The sequence below is a fragment of the Chinchilla lanigera genome, unplaced genomic scaffold, assembly GCF_000276665.1.
Source record: "Chinchilla lanigera isolate Chin_1 unplaced genomic scaffold, ChiLan1.0 scaffold00023, whole genome shotgun sequence".
In the NCBI taxonomy this organism is placed as follows: Eukaryota; Metazoa; Chordata; class Mammalia; order Rodentia; family Chinchillidae; genus Chinchilla; species Chinchilla lanigera.
Genome location: NW_004955424.1, coordinates 1,460,998 through 1,477,169, shown reverse-complemented (window position 1 = coordinate 1,477,169; position 16,172 = coordinate 1,460,998). Strand labels below are relative to the sequence as shown.

Here is a 16,172-nt window from a genome sequence, read left to right as displayed (position 1 = left end):
AAAATAAAATTGGCAGTAGTTTTACAAAGAGGTGGTAGTCTTCAGGGCATAAAAATTAAGTCAAAAGATAGGAATTATCATTTATCCAATATGATAATCATCTCAATCTTCTGAGAAAGTTCTCTAGCTTCTTAGGGCAGTCCATGTGAAGTACACAAAATCATTTAATCCATTTGCTAGGATTCCATGCTCACTACCTCCACTCGAGTGAAGATTTATAACCCAAATACCAGAAAACAGTGCAACACAAGTAGAAATGACAAGCAGTGGTTCGAGCACAGCTTCGTGCAGATGCACACAGGTGTGTGCATACTGGGTCCCAACAAAAATACCTGCTCCTGTGGATCACAATCCAGTTTGGGAGGCATACATTTTCTCATGCTGACCACTGGAATGATCTGTCTTCAATTATAAATTGAAGACACTCAATTTAGCTGGAACATCACTCTGAATTTGACTAGCAGGAATCAGTTCACCAAAGCTAAGAAGGAGGCCTTGGACTGCTGCTAACCCAATTCACAACCTGAGAACACCAGGGTTCCGAGGGACTTTTGCTGCTGCTTAAGGAAGCTTTCTGCATATGCAACAAACTAGAAATGGCACTTTTTAAAAAGGGATAAGATAACACAGATTTCATCGTGTTGTTTTATTCCGTTTGTTCCAAGGGCAGACTCAATAGTAAAGATCACAAACATTATTTTGAGTGGCTCACAAGCCTGATCAGTAAAACCTGAAAAACAGGAAATGTTACACAAGTTGCAAAGAAAGCACTCCTGGAGTTCACTGACATGATAGCAAGTGGGAAGATGAATGCAACAGGTGCTAACATTTAGCACAGGACTGGAACCTGCTCACTTCTAGACAATTCTGGGACCCTTGTTACAAACCCTTCGTATGTCACTGCTGATTCCTCTGACAGGAAATGAGATTACACTTCTCATCCTAGACCTTACTCTTGCTGTACCTGTGTAGTTCCTATTCCTACGGCACTGGCATATGCTGTTAGGATGTCCACTATCTGTTTAGTTTCTAGGGTCATTCGGGCTTCCTTCAGCCAGTCCTGTGCCACACGTCTGGACTCCCCTTTCAGTTGATTGACAAACTTTGCTGCCAGCTCCAGATCACCATGCTCAATGCAATAGGAAGCATAGGAGAGTAACTTAAATGTGTTGATATCCTCAGGGTAGAGTTCTGCTGGTGGCTTCAGTTGCTGAGGTGGGAACAGCAGCAGTGACTGCAAGTAGGACAGGAAGTACTGGTACAAGCTATTTCTAGTTTCATCAATCATCGCTACCCTTCGGGCTAGTTTTTGGACAGCATAGAAACGGGCCCTCAGGGTCTCTTCACTGTACACCCCCCGAGTCAGGGACTCTGGAGGGATAGCTGCGGTTAATGCCTGGGCAAACTCACTATCAGAACAGCTGGCTCTGATGGCCTCAACTGCACCCCCTAAAGGGACAGTGGGTGAATCTGCTGACGAGGTCTTCATACTGTATTTTAGTGCCTCCACTGAAAGCCAGAGTTGGTGGGCTTTTCTGGCTTCTTCCTCAGCAACTGCATGACCTATGAAGAAAAAATGGATTAAAAAATTTTTTTTCTGTCCACCTGACCACATGTATCCACAGAAGTGAAGCACATTCAACAAGCCAAATCCTCGAGGGAGATGTGGCAAGAGAGACCCTTCCTACAACCCGCCCCACCACCTACTTATTTCTTGTGTTCTTTCTACTGGCCTTTCACACTGAGGCGGTAAGTAAGACAAGCCACACTTTGATGAGGCTTTGCTCTCACTAAAATAATGGAGAAGGCTGGGAGGATGCTTGCACTAAGTTTCCTTTCTTCCTGTGACACCCAGGACAATGCATGGCCAAATGCAGCACACAGAGGTCATTCTCATTTGCAGGCCCTCTAAGTCATGTTGAGAAGGAAGCAAGTTACACAAATTAGGCTAAGGTTTATGCCACTATAAATTTGCAGGAAAAAAAAAAACAACAAAAACAAACACTTCAAAGAAGTACTGTACTAGATTGAGTTTTGAACTTTGCTGAGTACCTGTATTGTTTTTATTTTTATTGTTCTGACAAAAGATTCTTTAACACTGCAAAGAAACCTATTTTATCAACATTGCCATTGTCAGGATGTGTCCCTTCCCACATGGCACAGAGACCTCAGCATGAGTATCACCCACTTGGAGGGTGGACTCAGCAAACTGCCACCTCTGAATAACCCTCCAGGGAGGGAAATAAAGGGCACACACTGGCTTTCCACACATCCAGGACACACCAGATCCAAGAAAAGCATGTGGAGTGAACTGCCTTGAAAAAGATGATCTCACGTTGTCACACAAGTTACTTATTTTTAGATTGCTCCCCGCCTCACCCCCCGCAATGATTTCCTCTCACAATGCTCTATGTTCCAAACCTATCAAGTCTGGGACAAACTTTCAAGAAACAGGTGAAAGTGGAGTAGTGACTTAAGTATCTTCACGACCTGATGTTGGTACATGTACCCCGTTACCCTAAGATGCTGCACTGAGTAAGATTGTGAGGTAACAGAGACTGTGCTCACTTTGAACAGTCTGCTCAATTCCTCTCAGTCGGGCATAGGCAGTGTTTATATCCAGAGTAAAATTGTCCACTTGCTCTTGACTGAGACGGCGAAACTCTAATTCTTGTTCAGACAGTTTCTCAGACAGGTTCTGAAATAAAACAGAAATAGTATATGAAAAAAGAATGCTAGCTGCGTGCATATCACTTAACTGGATACTAGTTTTTTAGCAACTGCCATTTGCTGAACAAAGAGAGCATTTAAAAATCTCAAAAAAGAGCAGGGCATTGTGGTGCACACGTGTAATCCCAACACTTAGAGGAGACTGAGGCAGGATTAGCTTGAGTTTGAGGCCAGCCTGGGCTACATAGTGAGTTTAAGGCCAGCCTGAACTACATAGTGAGACCTCTACTCAAAGAGCTAATGAATAATTAAAAAAATAAATCTCAAAAGAATTGTCATGAAATTTATAAGACTGTATCTGAAGAAACTAAGATCTTGAGTATTTATGACTCTATTTAACATGTAATGCTCTGCAAATTTCCTGATGGACCTATTACTATATTAGAGGAATTTAACTAGGAGAAGGTAGAAGGCTGTTAAAACAAATTGGAAACTTTAGAAAATAAACGTACTGCAACATAATAAATTATACTACATACCATCTGCGAGCTTATGTATTCATTTCCTACAGAAAAAAATACACATCAAATAAAATATCTTTTCATACTGGCAAAATTTCAATTTTCTAGAAGACTTCCTTAGAAAATCTGTCTTTTTTTTCTTTTTTTGAGACAGGGTATTGCTAAGTTGCTCAGACTGGTCTCTAACCCAAGATTATTCTGCCTCAGCCTCCAAAGTGCTGGGCCTGCAGCACAGGCCCAGCCCTCATTCCCTTCTTTCAAAACAAAATATAATAAAGTGTGGCTAATATAATAAAGTGACTTGTTGGGTAGAAACTAATTATGATGAAAGACATCACAATGTGTGATTTCATAGCTTCTCCAGGAAGTTTCCAGTTATATAACCGTTATATAACCTCAGCACTTATCATATGATGTATAGGAGTCTGTGGAAAGGAAGTAGGCAATACATGTATTAAGTATTACTGTCTGCATTCTTGAGACTCCCTACTGGGAGATACATACCTGATCATCAACACCGGCACACCATTATGTAAAAAGGAGCAGCAGTTCTGCAGATACACAAAAGCACTACTCCACCAAGGTTAATTAACATTGGAAATCTTTCCTGTTCTTTAATATCCTTAATGGTACATTAAAAGGGCTGGGATGTAGTACAAATGGCTGATAAATCCATTAAAAAATGCTCAACATCTCTGGCCATCAGAGAAGTGCAAATTAAAACAACACTGAGATGTCATCTTTAGCTAGAAAGAATGGTTATCATCAAACATCAAATAATAGAAGCTGGGTTTGCTGGTACAGACCTGTTATCCCAGCACTCAGGAGGCTAAAGCACAAGTCTGAGGTCAACCTGGGCTACTTAGTGAGTGCAAGGCTGGCCTCAACCACATAATAAGACCCATTCAAACAAACAAACCAAAAAAAAAAAAATCAATAACATGCTGGTGAAGCTGCAAGGAAAAAGGTGCTCTTCTACATTGTTAGTGGGAATGTAAACTGGTACGACCACTATGGAAATCAGTAGAGCTTCCTCAAAAGACTTAAAACTACAAATTCCACTTAACCCAATTATTCCCTTTCTAGGTTATCTCCCCAAAAGGGTTAAAGACATAATACCACAGTAATACATACACACCCATGTTTATAGCACCAAAATTCATAACAGCTAAATCATGGAAGCTGCCTATATAATATCAACAAATGAATGGATAAAGGAAATGTGGTATTTATACTCAGTGGAGTATTTATATCTATGGAGATGGGTAAGTGAGTCATTTTTACGAAAGAGGATGCACCTTGAGACCATAATGTTAAAGTGAAATAAATCAGACACACAAGTTTAAATATTGCACAACTTCTCTTATATGAGAGACCAAAATATAAATAATTAAAAAAAAACAAGAAATGGGAAGAAAGTCATTTGCAAATGAGAAGGGGATCTAGAAATGAAGGGAAGGGGAAGAAAGGGAAAAAAAGGGGACTAAAAAGAATCAAGATATGTCAAGAAATGTACCTACTCCCTAAGATGAATGTAAACATTATGTACTACAAACACGTACTAAAAGAAAAAAAAACCGGGATGTAGCTTAGTGGCTGAGTACCCATCTAGGATGTGGGAAAAACCCGGGGCTTGATTCTCAGCAGGCCACAAACAAAATACAGAAAAGGAAAGCCTGTTAAAAGCAAGAAGTTCAGGCTTTTCAACCAGTCCTTACCTGCTCAAATTCATACTTCAGTTCTTGTTCTTGCACCCTAAGGACATCTCGCAGGTGATCAGTGTGGGCAGCTGCCTGTCGGCGAAGCTGGGTTCTCATCTCATTCTCCATGGCATCTCTGACTTCCTCCACCTGTGAAACAAAACACTGTTCTGATTAGCCCTCAATCCTCCACATACACTTTTAGGAAAAGGGAAAGTCTACTAAGACCATGATTACAGCATCTGTGTCCTACAGTGTGTCATGCCCGTGCATGCTTTTTCTATTATGAACCAGGATGTATTATGGGAGAATCAAGAAATGTTTAACTTGCAATGAATACTAAATACCCAACTGGGAATATGAAGGAGGCTGCTCATTAGCAAACTGAAGTCAAAGCAGAAGTCAGAGATAGAGGATTTAGCCGGGTGTGGTGGCACACGCCTGTAATCCCAGCATTGGGGAGGCTGAGGCAGGAAGATTCTTGAGAGTTCAAGATCAGCCTGGACTATAAAGTGAACTCAAGGCCAGCCTGAACTGCATAGCGAGACTGTGTCTCCAAAAGACAAAAAAAAAAAAAAAAAAAAAAGAATTTAACAGGTACAGATAGTATTTAAACTTCAAAGGCACAGGACCAGGAAAAAGAGCCCTTGGAGACATTTAGACGGAGAAAATGTTTCTGAACCAATGCCAGGCAAGCCAGTATTTAACAGGCTGGGCAGGGGAGGTAAAGGAGAGGCCATAAAGGTAGAGAAAGGCCAGGAGTGTGTGGTGTCTGGGAGTCTGAAAAGAGGGAGTTTCGAAGGTAAGATGAGTCGTCTTCGTGAATCAGCCTGTGGATAACATGTTCAATACATGTTGTGCCCAGAAAGACTGGTAATAGAGCTACCTCATCCATGTCTACCTAGTGCTACTTAAAAACACTGGCAGAAATAAAATATGTTCAGAATTCAGCAGAGATTATTTTAGCATGCTTTAGAGGACAGAGGTTATACTGGGAAAGATGAGATAGATAATTCAGGATGCTACCAGCTTATGACTTTTCACACCTCTGCATCTGCATCTTTCCCTATAAGTTCTGAGTAGAACAGGGTTGGCACAATTTACAGCTGGTACTCTGAAGTCAGTGGCCACCACTATTACCTCTAGAAGACGACAATCAAGTTACAAGTCATTTTAAATATTAGGCAATGATTCTCATTTCTACCTTTCTGTCTTGCTCAGCCTGTACTTCACTTCTATGATGTTCTAATGCTTTCGCCACTGCAGAGTCAAATGCCCGCTTTTCTTCCAGCTTTTGTTTTTCCAAGGCCAATGCAATGTGCTGCTTCTCTGTGGCTTTCTGTTCTGCTAGCTCTCTGTTTAGCTGGTCAATGCGGCGATGTGCATGAGCAATCAGGGAGTTCAGGTCGTCGGTAGACAGCTTGTCAGCTAAACAGAACCACATCAAAAAGTTAATGACTTTCCCGAAATTTTAAGTTACTACAAGGGAGTCTGCCTCACTGGATTGTGATTTTATAGTTAAAGAAAAGCAGAAAGTACCTAACATGAAGAGAGACTTTAATTCTCTAGTTCAATCAGAAATTAATAGCTAATATTAAAGAACTAAGGTTTTTTCAGCCCCAACAAAGTAATGTAGGTAGGCTTGAGGCGCCATATAATTAATTGTTTTCCAGGAACAGAAATGAGTACTTCTAATCTTAACATATTCTAAATAGCCTTTCTAACTTACTGTACTTTTGCCTCTAAAGACAAGCTTACAAACACTTCTATGTTTTACATCATGCCTAACTGATTAGTCACAATGGGCATCCACTTAGATTATTTCCCACTAAAACTTGAAAGAAATTCAAACTTCAAAATTTTCCCAGCAAGAGTTTCTTTTCTTAAACACATACTATCTAGGATAGTAACCAGCAACTAGAACTACTCAACTTGTACAGCTTTTGAAGATATTCATGCTCAAAGATTCTCTTTTAGGCTTAAACCCATGCTATATTGATTTGTTGTTGTTTGAGACAGGGCCTTCCTATGTTGCTTAGACTGGCCTTATAATCTTCTTGCCTCAGCTTCCTGAGCCTTAGGATTACACACAAGTGCTACCACACCCAGGTGGAAATTTGTTGTTTCTTTAAAATTTCATACTCCAAGGGCTGGGGATTTAGCTCAGTGGCACAGCACCTGCCTGGCAAGTGCAAGGTCATGAGTTCGATTCCTGATACCAGAAAAAAAATAAATAAATAAAATAAAATAAAATTTCATACTCCATAAGTATTTCTACGTATAACACAAACTAAGAATTATGGGTTCAAAAAAATTATGGTTTCAATAGCAAAATACATAATGTATGTAATTCTAATAATAAATAGCTCTATTCCTCAATAAATAAGGTACAAAGCAAAAAGAAAGAATGAGAGATTTCTTGAATAAATTCAATATATGGAACATCTCCAGATATTGATTTACATAAAACCTCATTCTATGAAACAAATGAGCTATTGGAACACCAAATAGATTTTAATGAAATAAGTACTATTAAAACAAATCTGAGTGTGGTCGCAGACATCTATAATCCTACCTACTCTTGGTAGGCTGAAGCAAGAGGATTGAAACTTGGAGGCCAGCCTGGGCAGCCTTATAAGACTCTATCACAAAATAATAGAGCACCACTGGGTGTGATCACCAAAATAACAATAAAAATGAACAACCTTAAAGTATTTACAAGTGAAAGGGCATATCTGAGATCTTAAACATAAGGTAGGACAGGAGACATAGACAAAACTGACAACTGAGTTGATAGCTACTGAAGCTGAAGTTGGGTGATGGGTCCATGCGAGTTTATTAGTTTTCTACTTTTTATGTTTGAAATTTTCCAAAATAACAAGTTAGAGGTTACAAAGCAGGGCAGGTGGCACATGCCTATAATTCCAGCACTCCGGAGGTTGAGGCAGGAGTTCAAGGTCAGCCTGAGGTATATAATGAGTCCAGGCCAGCCTAAATTGCACAGCAAGACCCTGTCTCCAAAACAAAACAAATCACATCATAGAGAGACATATACACATAAGCTTCCAGTCACTTTAAATTTTATTTCCGGACAACATATGGATACCACAAATATCCAATTCAGATTTAACACATCACACACAATTCAACTTAATATTTTAGATGACTTAGTAAGAATCAGAAATATGCTAGACAGGTAACCTACCACTGAGCTACATCCTCAGCCCCTCTTACTTCATTCTGAGATGGAGTCTCACTAACATGCCTCAGATGGCCTTGAACTTGGGATCCTCCTGCCTCAGCCTCTGAAGCAGCTGAGGTAACAGGCAGGCAACACCACACCCAAAGTTCAATATTTTGAAACAAAAACAAATGCTTTAAACATAATTACTCACCTAGGTCAGACACACCTACAAAAAAAATAGAACAGTTTGAAAAAAAGGAATGTACATATTTGGTCATTTCTCATTAAATAGAAACATCCAAAAGGAAACAATAAGGAACCACAAACAAACCAAGAACAGATATTTTAATATTGAAAAGGAAAGTAATAGTTTATTTCCTAACAATTAAAGGGATTATAAGACAAAATGTATCAAGATAAACTGTAACATTTTAGAAGCCAAGAGAGTCACTGATATTAAAAATAGTTTGAGTTATAAGGGACTCACTCTTCTGTTTCACAGAAGTAATCAACTTAGTTTTTCTTCTACAAATTACAATTTTCTTTTTTCCCTCTCATGTGCATGAATTCATGGAGTATTTCACTGTCACAATGTTGTTATCAGACAACTCTTTAACATTTCAAATAGTAAGAAAGTAATCTTTTTTCCTGCAAATTTGTATTCTTTAATTATCTTTATTAGTAAGTGTTTGCAATACATGTTTACATTCCCGGTGTGGAGTCAGCACATGTGCACAGCGCATCTTCATCCCTTTCCCCTCCCCTTCCTCCATCTCTTGATCACCTTCCCATCTAAGATCTACCTCCTACCTCCTTTGCAAATGTTTAACAAGGAACTCACATCAATTGCATTAGGCCGGGCGTGGTGGCGCACGCCTGTAACCCCAGCACTCAGGAGGTTGAGGCAGGAGGATTGCTTTGAATTCAAGGACAGCCTGAACTGCATAGTGAAACCTTGTCTCAAAAAGACCAAAAAAAAAATTTAAAAAAAAATTGCATTAAACCTGTAATTATACTAAAAGTTATGACTACTTTTCTGAAGGATAATGAAGAAAAAACTGACATTCTAAAGTCTGACGCTTATCACCAGCAACAGAGTGTGAGCCTTTGACAGAAGGCGGGAAAGGCAGCCAGCCTCAGTGACTGCCTCTCAATATGAGCTTCTTAGTAACTTGTGGGTGCAACAAATTCAAAGGCTAATATTTTTCATACAGCATAGATCTGTAAGTCAAATACCAAATCTGGAGAAACAACTGAAGAAGTAGAGATTTGTCCCACTATGGCACGAGAGACTGGCAGTGTGGGAAAAGCAGAGAGATAATATGTCAGTCTTGATAAGGCACAGAAATATGAGTAGCACGGTCATTATACAATAATGGAGATGTGTCTTGGGAATATTAACCATTCATAACTTGCGCTTCAGTCTCCAACCCTGGCAACACTGGGATGCACTTTTCCAGTGGCTGCCCCTCCCTTCTCTGAATGGGGGCAGCCCACCTCATTTCACTGATTGCTGTGGCAGCTTTTAACTAGGCTCCCTGGTCATCAGGCATTCCTCCTTAAACCCTCAACTTCATAAGGATGAATCTTCCTCATTATAACAATCACATCGCTCTTCTTCTCAAAAGGCCACAGGGAGCCCCATGCTGCTGATACAAATCAGTCAAGCAGAGAATAAATAGCATGGCTAGTACATAAGAAAGAAATCCCCTCTGCCCTCAATCTTGGGCAAGTTATTTAAACTGAGTCTCAGTTTCTCATCTATAAAATGGTGATAGTAATAAAACTAAACACAATGGTCCTATAGGACCATTGTGAACTTTAGCAGGTGGGAAGTGCTTAGCCTGCAGTGCCAGGTACAGAATAATGCTCAATAACATTAGCTGTTATTACATGTTTAGCATTGCGCCCAGTTAGGGAACCACAGAAAAAGTAACATACATAATGAAGAGTGGTACACTTATAACTTAGGAAAAGAGAATAAGACCAAGGGAGGTATAGTGGTGCACACCTGTAATCTGAGCACTTGGAAGGCTGAGGTAGGAGGAGCACAGTGAGTTCAAGACCAGTCTAGGTCACTGCATAGTGAGTTCAAGAACAGCCTGAACTACACAGCAAGAAACTCTCAAAAACAAAACAATCATAAAACCAAATAATTCATAACACTAACTAATAGTTTGATATGGGGCCTAAATATGTCTTTACTTCAGAGCTAAGGAGGCCGACTGAGGGCTAGTGTAACATGAAATAATTCACTATCTCCAGAGGTACACAGCAAGTCAGCAAAAGTGACCAAACCTGGGGAGGAAAACCGCAGAGCTGTGGGCAGAAGTGAAATGCAAACTTCACCAAACACCATTGTGCCTTTCCAGTTGGTATCCTCTACTTCAAAAATAAATTTAAAAAGTAGCAGCTGCTTAAAAAACAATTCAGACTGCACTGCAGGGGACTTTCACTTTCTACATGACACAGTTCTTTACTATAGGGCTTCTCAACCTTGGCAGGACTAACATTCTGGGCCAGATAGTTCTTTGCTGTGTACTGCAGGATGCCTGGCAGCATCTCTGGCCTCTCTGCCAGCCTCATGGTTAGTAATATCCCTAAGCTGTGTCTCGAAGCTGTGTCATTAAGAACACAATGTCCTCTTGTTTCATAGCACACACTTTTCTCCCTGCAAGTACACTGCTTCACCAGCAATGTTTACTGCTGTGTAAGTTTTTGCAGGTAGAGAATCAGACAGCTGGTTTCCTTCCTTGGGAAGAATCAGGGTCCCTATGTGAATTCTCAACCTGTTACTATCACAGAACAATCAAAAAGTGTGCCCTAAGTAATTCACCACAAGTTTTTGAATGCCAAAAATTTTGAGTAATTTTATATTTGAATGAAATAGTTGTAAGAATCAAAGTTATAATCTCACTGCCATTCATTTGGAGAAACTAGAATGGGAATCAAGGATTACAGAATTAATCATGAAGTACAGAATTAAACATTGGCTGGAACTATGTTCACCATGGTTCACACCATAGGAGTATTATAACACGTATACCATCTATATGACTCTGGTGGAAATCAAGTGTTGAAACAAATGAGAAATGCCAGGGGGATCTGGATATAATGAATGGATCTGAAACAGGTTTTAGATTAGTTGATCAGTTGCTAAAAATTATAAAAAGGAAAATGCTAATATTTCAACTATACTTACTCATCCCTTTCCACCCAGGCAGAACCTCTGGAGTGATACTGTCCAGTTCTCGTTTAAAGTCATCTCGGGCTTGCACCACCAGCTCGTGATACTGAGATACAACTTTAGCCTCAGACTGAGCTGCTTGGACCTGATCAAATACAGGGAGTGGATGGTTAAACTGAACAAAAAGAACCATAAACTTCAAGAACAGAAGTAACGTTCCTTCACTTATGTCAATAATACATACAAATCTGAAACCCAGAGGCCAAGGGTATAGCTCAGGGGTAGCATTCTCACCTAAGATACACAAAGGCTCTGGGTTTAACCCTAGCACCACAAATAAAAAAAAGGCTAATGAAGTCTACAGCCAAGCCCCAATTCCATTTAAAAATAAAAGTCAGGTGTGGTAGCACACATCTGTAATCCCAGCACTCTGGGAGCCTCAGGCAAAAGGGACCCAAGTTTGAGTCCAGCCTGGGCAACCTAACAAGACCTTCAGTGTGAGTACCTTGAGTTTAATCCTCAGTACCACAAAAATTTAAGATTAAAATAAATTAAATTTTTGAAAAATCTGAACCTCAGAAAAAGCAACACAAACCTTGTCTTCATGTCCTTCAAATTACTATTCAAATGCCAGGAACAGGTCCTCTCCAATCTCACTGTGTCCCCTCTACCTCTTTGCTCTGGGCCCTACAACATCACCCACACAAGTCATCCAAGTAGAGACAGACATCTGCCACAAGACAGAAATTTTCTTTTTCTTTTCTGAGGTTTTTTTTTTGGTCCAAGGTCTCGCTATGTAGTCCAGGCTGACTACCCTAAACTCACTATGTAGCCCATACTGGTCTCAAACTCACAATGATCCTCCTGCCTTAGTTCCTAACTGCTGGCAGAGATTTTCATAAATGACTATAATGCATGAACAAAAATATTATCAATTGTAGGAAGTGTCAACAATACTGAACAATCTATTTGGTATTCAAGGTAAGTTTTTTTTTTTTTTTTTAGAGTAACACAACTAATATTCTTTGCAGGGGAAAAGGGGAGAGACAGCAGAAATCTTTTTATTTTCCTGAAGGTCGGAGATATAGCTCAGTGGCACAGCGCCTGCCTGGCAAGTGCAAGGTCCTGAGCTCAATTCCCGGCGCCCTCAAAAAAATCTTTTGATGGAAAGATATTTAAAAATATACAACATTAAGCTAGGTATAGTGGTACAGGGCAGTAATCCCAGCTACTCCTGAGGCTGAGGCAGGAAGACTGCAGGTTTGAGGCAAGTCTGGACAACTCTGTGATCCTGGCTTCAGTACACTGTATTTTATGTACATCACCTATGTGCACGCACACACATATACGCACAATATCTATGTATGTATACGTGTATATCTATATAGAGGGATATACAGATACATAGGTAAAACTGTAACAACTTAAGGAACACACCTTTTTGACCACATTATCCAGATCAACGATCATGTTGTGAAGTTTCCCTTCTGCAGAAGTTATATGAGGTTTGGCCCCAGCAACCTCTTTTTTCTTTGCATTTTCAATTACACTCTTCATTTTCTCTAACTCTTCTCTGAAAACCAGTGACAAAACAAATATTTTTTTACAAACCCTACAAATACTTAGTAGTATTCCTTTCTAACATTAAGTTGGAGATCAGTACAACATACAATTGTTAAAAGTGACTGTATGAAAGAAATATAACTTGAAAAAAATTAATCAATGCTTTTTGGTCAACAGGCAGAGAAGCTTTTCTTACCAACAGCAAAAACACTTCAGTCAGAAACTAGATTTACCAGAGTGAACCAGAAAGGCAGGGTGGTGCATGAAAATGGCTATACTTCAGAACCAGACAGACCTGGACTCAACTCCTAGGTCAGCCTCTCATTTGCTGCATGCCTGTGCATGGGGACAGAGGTGTTTCATGAAAAGTACCTGGCACCACGACTGCCACCTGCTGAGCACTCCATGAATGGCAGTTCTTGCAAGGATTAGCCTTATACCCCTGCCAGTGAAAGAAAACTTAAGGCAAAGGCAAGGCTGAGGGTCAAGGGCCTCACTGAGTGAATAAATACCTGGGTCTTGGGAGGTCTCTATGACTTAGAATGACTGCTGTACTTTCAGAAACAAATTCAGAGCCTTGAGCTTAATGTAGTACTCACTACTTTGTTAAAGAAAACAGACTGACATTTTCTAAACTCTGGTAAGACTGCCCAAAAGCACCCCAATAAAACCTGGAAATTATAGCAGAATCGCAGTAAACATGTACAGACATGTCATTGAAGCAATAATCCAAAGCAAATCTGATTTTTATATAAGATCCTTTATATCAATTTTGGGCAAATCTATTTTAGCTTAATTATATTTCATTTCCTCTCTCTTTTTAAGGCTTTTGTGTTCCTAATACCAGTTCAGAGCACACAGGTAGAAAAGAGAGGGAAGGGTTTCTCGCCTTCTTTTTATTCTATACAGATAGTACTGTACAAAGAAAACCCAGCCCAAAGAAAGCACCAGGAGCCCTAATTACTTGTTAAAGTCCATGAGTAATTACTTGGCTTTGAGAAGGGCATCGGCAGCTTCGTCTACAGCCTTTCTGCGTTCCTTCAAGGCACCCTCCACTGTGCGCCACTGAGCAGACTTCTTCTCCCCTGCAATCTGAACAAAAGAATTTAATTCTGTAAACATGACGAATCACTATTATTGTCATTGGCCAACAAGATTAATGTGGAAGTATGTGACATTAGATTCGAAGGTAAAAAGTTATATGCGATATTTCTCCAGAGTTGGAATTTGTAACTAAGCCTCACGTTTAGGTACAAGGAATTCCATAGCCATCTTGCTCATCAACTGTCCTTCCACAAAATTGTAAAAACAAACCCAAACACTGCTTTGGGAAAGTAATTTGGTATATACTGTATTATAGATTCTGTGTGCACTTGGCTTTTTACTAGAAGAAAATAAATGTGTTCATACATTTTTCTATTTTGTAACATTAACTAACACTCCTTAATCGTAATTTAACTACCATAAACTGTCCTTTAGTAGTAAAATCTGGATTATAATAGATTTTACATCATCTAACCCACATGCATGACACATTATGTGCTCATTGGAAAAGGAAATATCCTTTTATCTTGCCTACACCAAAACAGTGCCATGGACATTTAGAGCTTCTAATCCATGTCCTCAACTCAATATCCTGTACAGTTTCCACTTTGCTGACTGACTGAACTCTGTCAAGTACATTTTTTGCTTGAATTTCAAATACAAGAGAATTTTCTTTTAGGTTTTCAAAGCTCGTAGCTTCCAGGCAGCTACAATGGCTGATGCATACTTTTAATCCTACCTCCCTGGGAGGCTGAGGTAGGAGCATTCAGCCAGGGCAACTTAGTGAGACCCTGTCTCAAAATTTAAAAAAGGGGCTGGGAGTGTGCCTTGTACTGAAACTTGCCTTTTGTCTTCTTACCTACCAAATATATTTTCTACTCTTTGGTCATCTCTGATAACAATGATTAAAATGGCATTCTCGCTTGCCTTCTTTCTTTAAATGACCACGTCTCCAAAGGACCAAGTAGCAGAGCATCTACTTACCATGTGTGAGGCCCTGAGTTCAATTCTCAGAACCACAAAAACTAAACGTATAAAACATGATCTCATTCCTCCTTGGCTCACCTCAGAATTGTCCATAGCTGCTTTCAGTATGTTGGAGTGGGCAGTGACAGCCTGGACTGCAGCATTCTGGGCTGCAATAGCCTGCAGAGTGATGGAGGCAGTTTGGCTCAGAGCATCTTCTAAGCTCTTAGCTAGAGCTAGAGAACAAAAAAAGAACATTTAAAAAGCATATCCATCCCCGTACAAATGACTTTATTTCCAACTTCTTTTCCTACCAAATCTGCCACTGCATTTTCCTACAACCTTCAAATAAAATAAAATATACACAAACCCAAAATTAGGGAATCAAAGTTCACTTAAAAGTACACTGGGGCCTCAGTACTCGTCAAGTGGTTCTGGGAGGCATGATGAGCACCACATAAATTGTTCTGGATAAAAATGGCAGCTTGAGCCAGGAGGCAATAGACACAGACAATTTCCAGCTTGAGTATCTGGTTCTAACGTGAATATCAGGATGAAATGTGCCGAAAATGTGTTCAATGCCAAATTTGAGTTTCAGATCAGTCAGGTACCAAGGTCCGACTGGTTAAAATATTAATAGTAATTGAATCTGGATGTTAAATCTATCAGGGTTCATTATATTTCTTTTATAAATATCTGAATTTTTTCAGTGAAAAGTGTTTTCAATTTCTCAAAGGAGAAAAATGCTTAAAAAAGACATTTCAAGTAGAAGGGGTAAGGCTTAAAGATATAAATTCAATGTAACTACCAGCTTTTTTCATTTCAATTAATAATCACAGACTCACTAGGAAAAAGAGGTGCCCAATTTCAACTCTTCATCAAGAAGGAAAGGGGCTGGGGATTTAGCTCAGCGGCAAAGCACCTGCCTGGCAAGCGCAAGGTCGTGAGTTCGGTTCCTGGTACCGGAGAAAAACCAAAAAAAAAAAAGAAAAAAAAAAAAGAAGGAAAACTTACAGCAAAATGCCATACTACCAAGATACAGGAGATAAAGGACCAAGAAAGAAAAGGACAAGAAAACATGCAAACAGGGTTGGGTGTGGTGGCATAAGCCTGTAATCCCAGCACTTGGGAGGCTGAGGCAGAAGGATCGTTGCGAGTTTGAGACCAGCCTGGGCTACAAAGTGAGCTCAAGGCCAGCCTGAACTGCATAGTGAGACCTTGTCTCAAAAAAAAAAAAAAAAAAAAAAAAAAAAAAAAAAAAGAAAACATGCAAACCGAGATGCAAAGGCAACTGAATGGGATGTTTTTCCACAAAAGAACCCCAAAAATACAGACAC

General features: G+C 39.7%; 1 protein-coding gene across 6 annotated transcripts in view; it reads right to left on the bottom strand.

Moving 5' to 3' along the window:
- Window positions 1–617: 617 nt before the first annotated feature.
- The window catches only part of Immt (inner membrane protein, mitochondrial), a 38,395-nt gene continuing 22,840 nt past the window's right edge, over window positions 618–16,172 (bottom strand). For 4 of the 6 annotated variants that reach the window (XM_005385405.2, XM_005385402.2, XM_005385400.2 and 1 more), the window contains 9 exons: window positions 14,935–15,071; window positions 13,814–13,917; window positions 12,700–12,835; window positions 11,278–11,407; window positions 8,287–8,301; window positions 6,096–6,319; window positions 4,910–5,041; window positions 2,569–2,698; window positions 618–1,563 (listed from right to left, as the gene is read on the bottom strand). In XM_005385405.2, coding sequence (XP_005385462.1) covers window positions 950–1,563; window positions 2,569–2,698; window positions 4,910–5,041; window positions 6,096–6,319; window positions 8,287–8,301; window positions 11,278–11,407; window positions 12,700–12,835; window positions 13,814–13,917; window positions 14,935–15,071 — 1,622 coding nt within the window. In that variant the 3' untranslated portion in view covers window positions 618–949. The remainder of the gene's footprint in view (window positions 1,564–2,568; window positions 2,699–4,909; window positions 5,042–6,095; window positions 6,320–8,286; window positions 8,302–11,277; window positions 11,408–12,699; window positions 12,836–13,813; window positions 13,918–14,934; window positions 15,072–16,172) is intronic. The other 2 variants (XM_005385403.2, XM_013514670.1) reach the window with 1 other exon arrangement.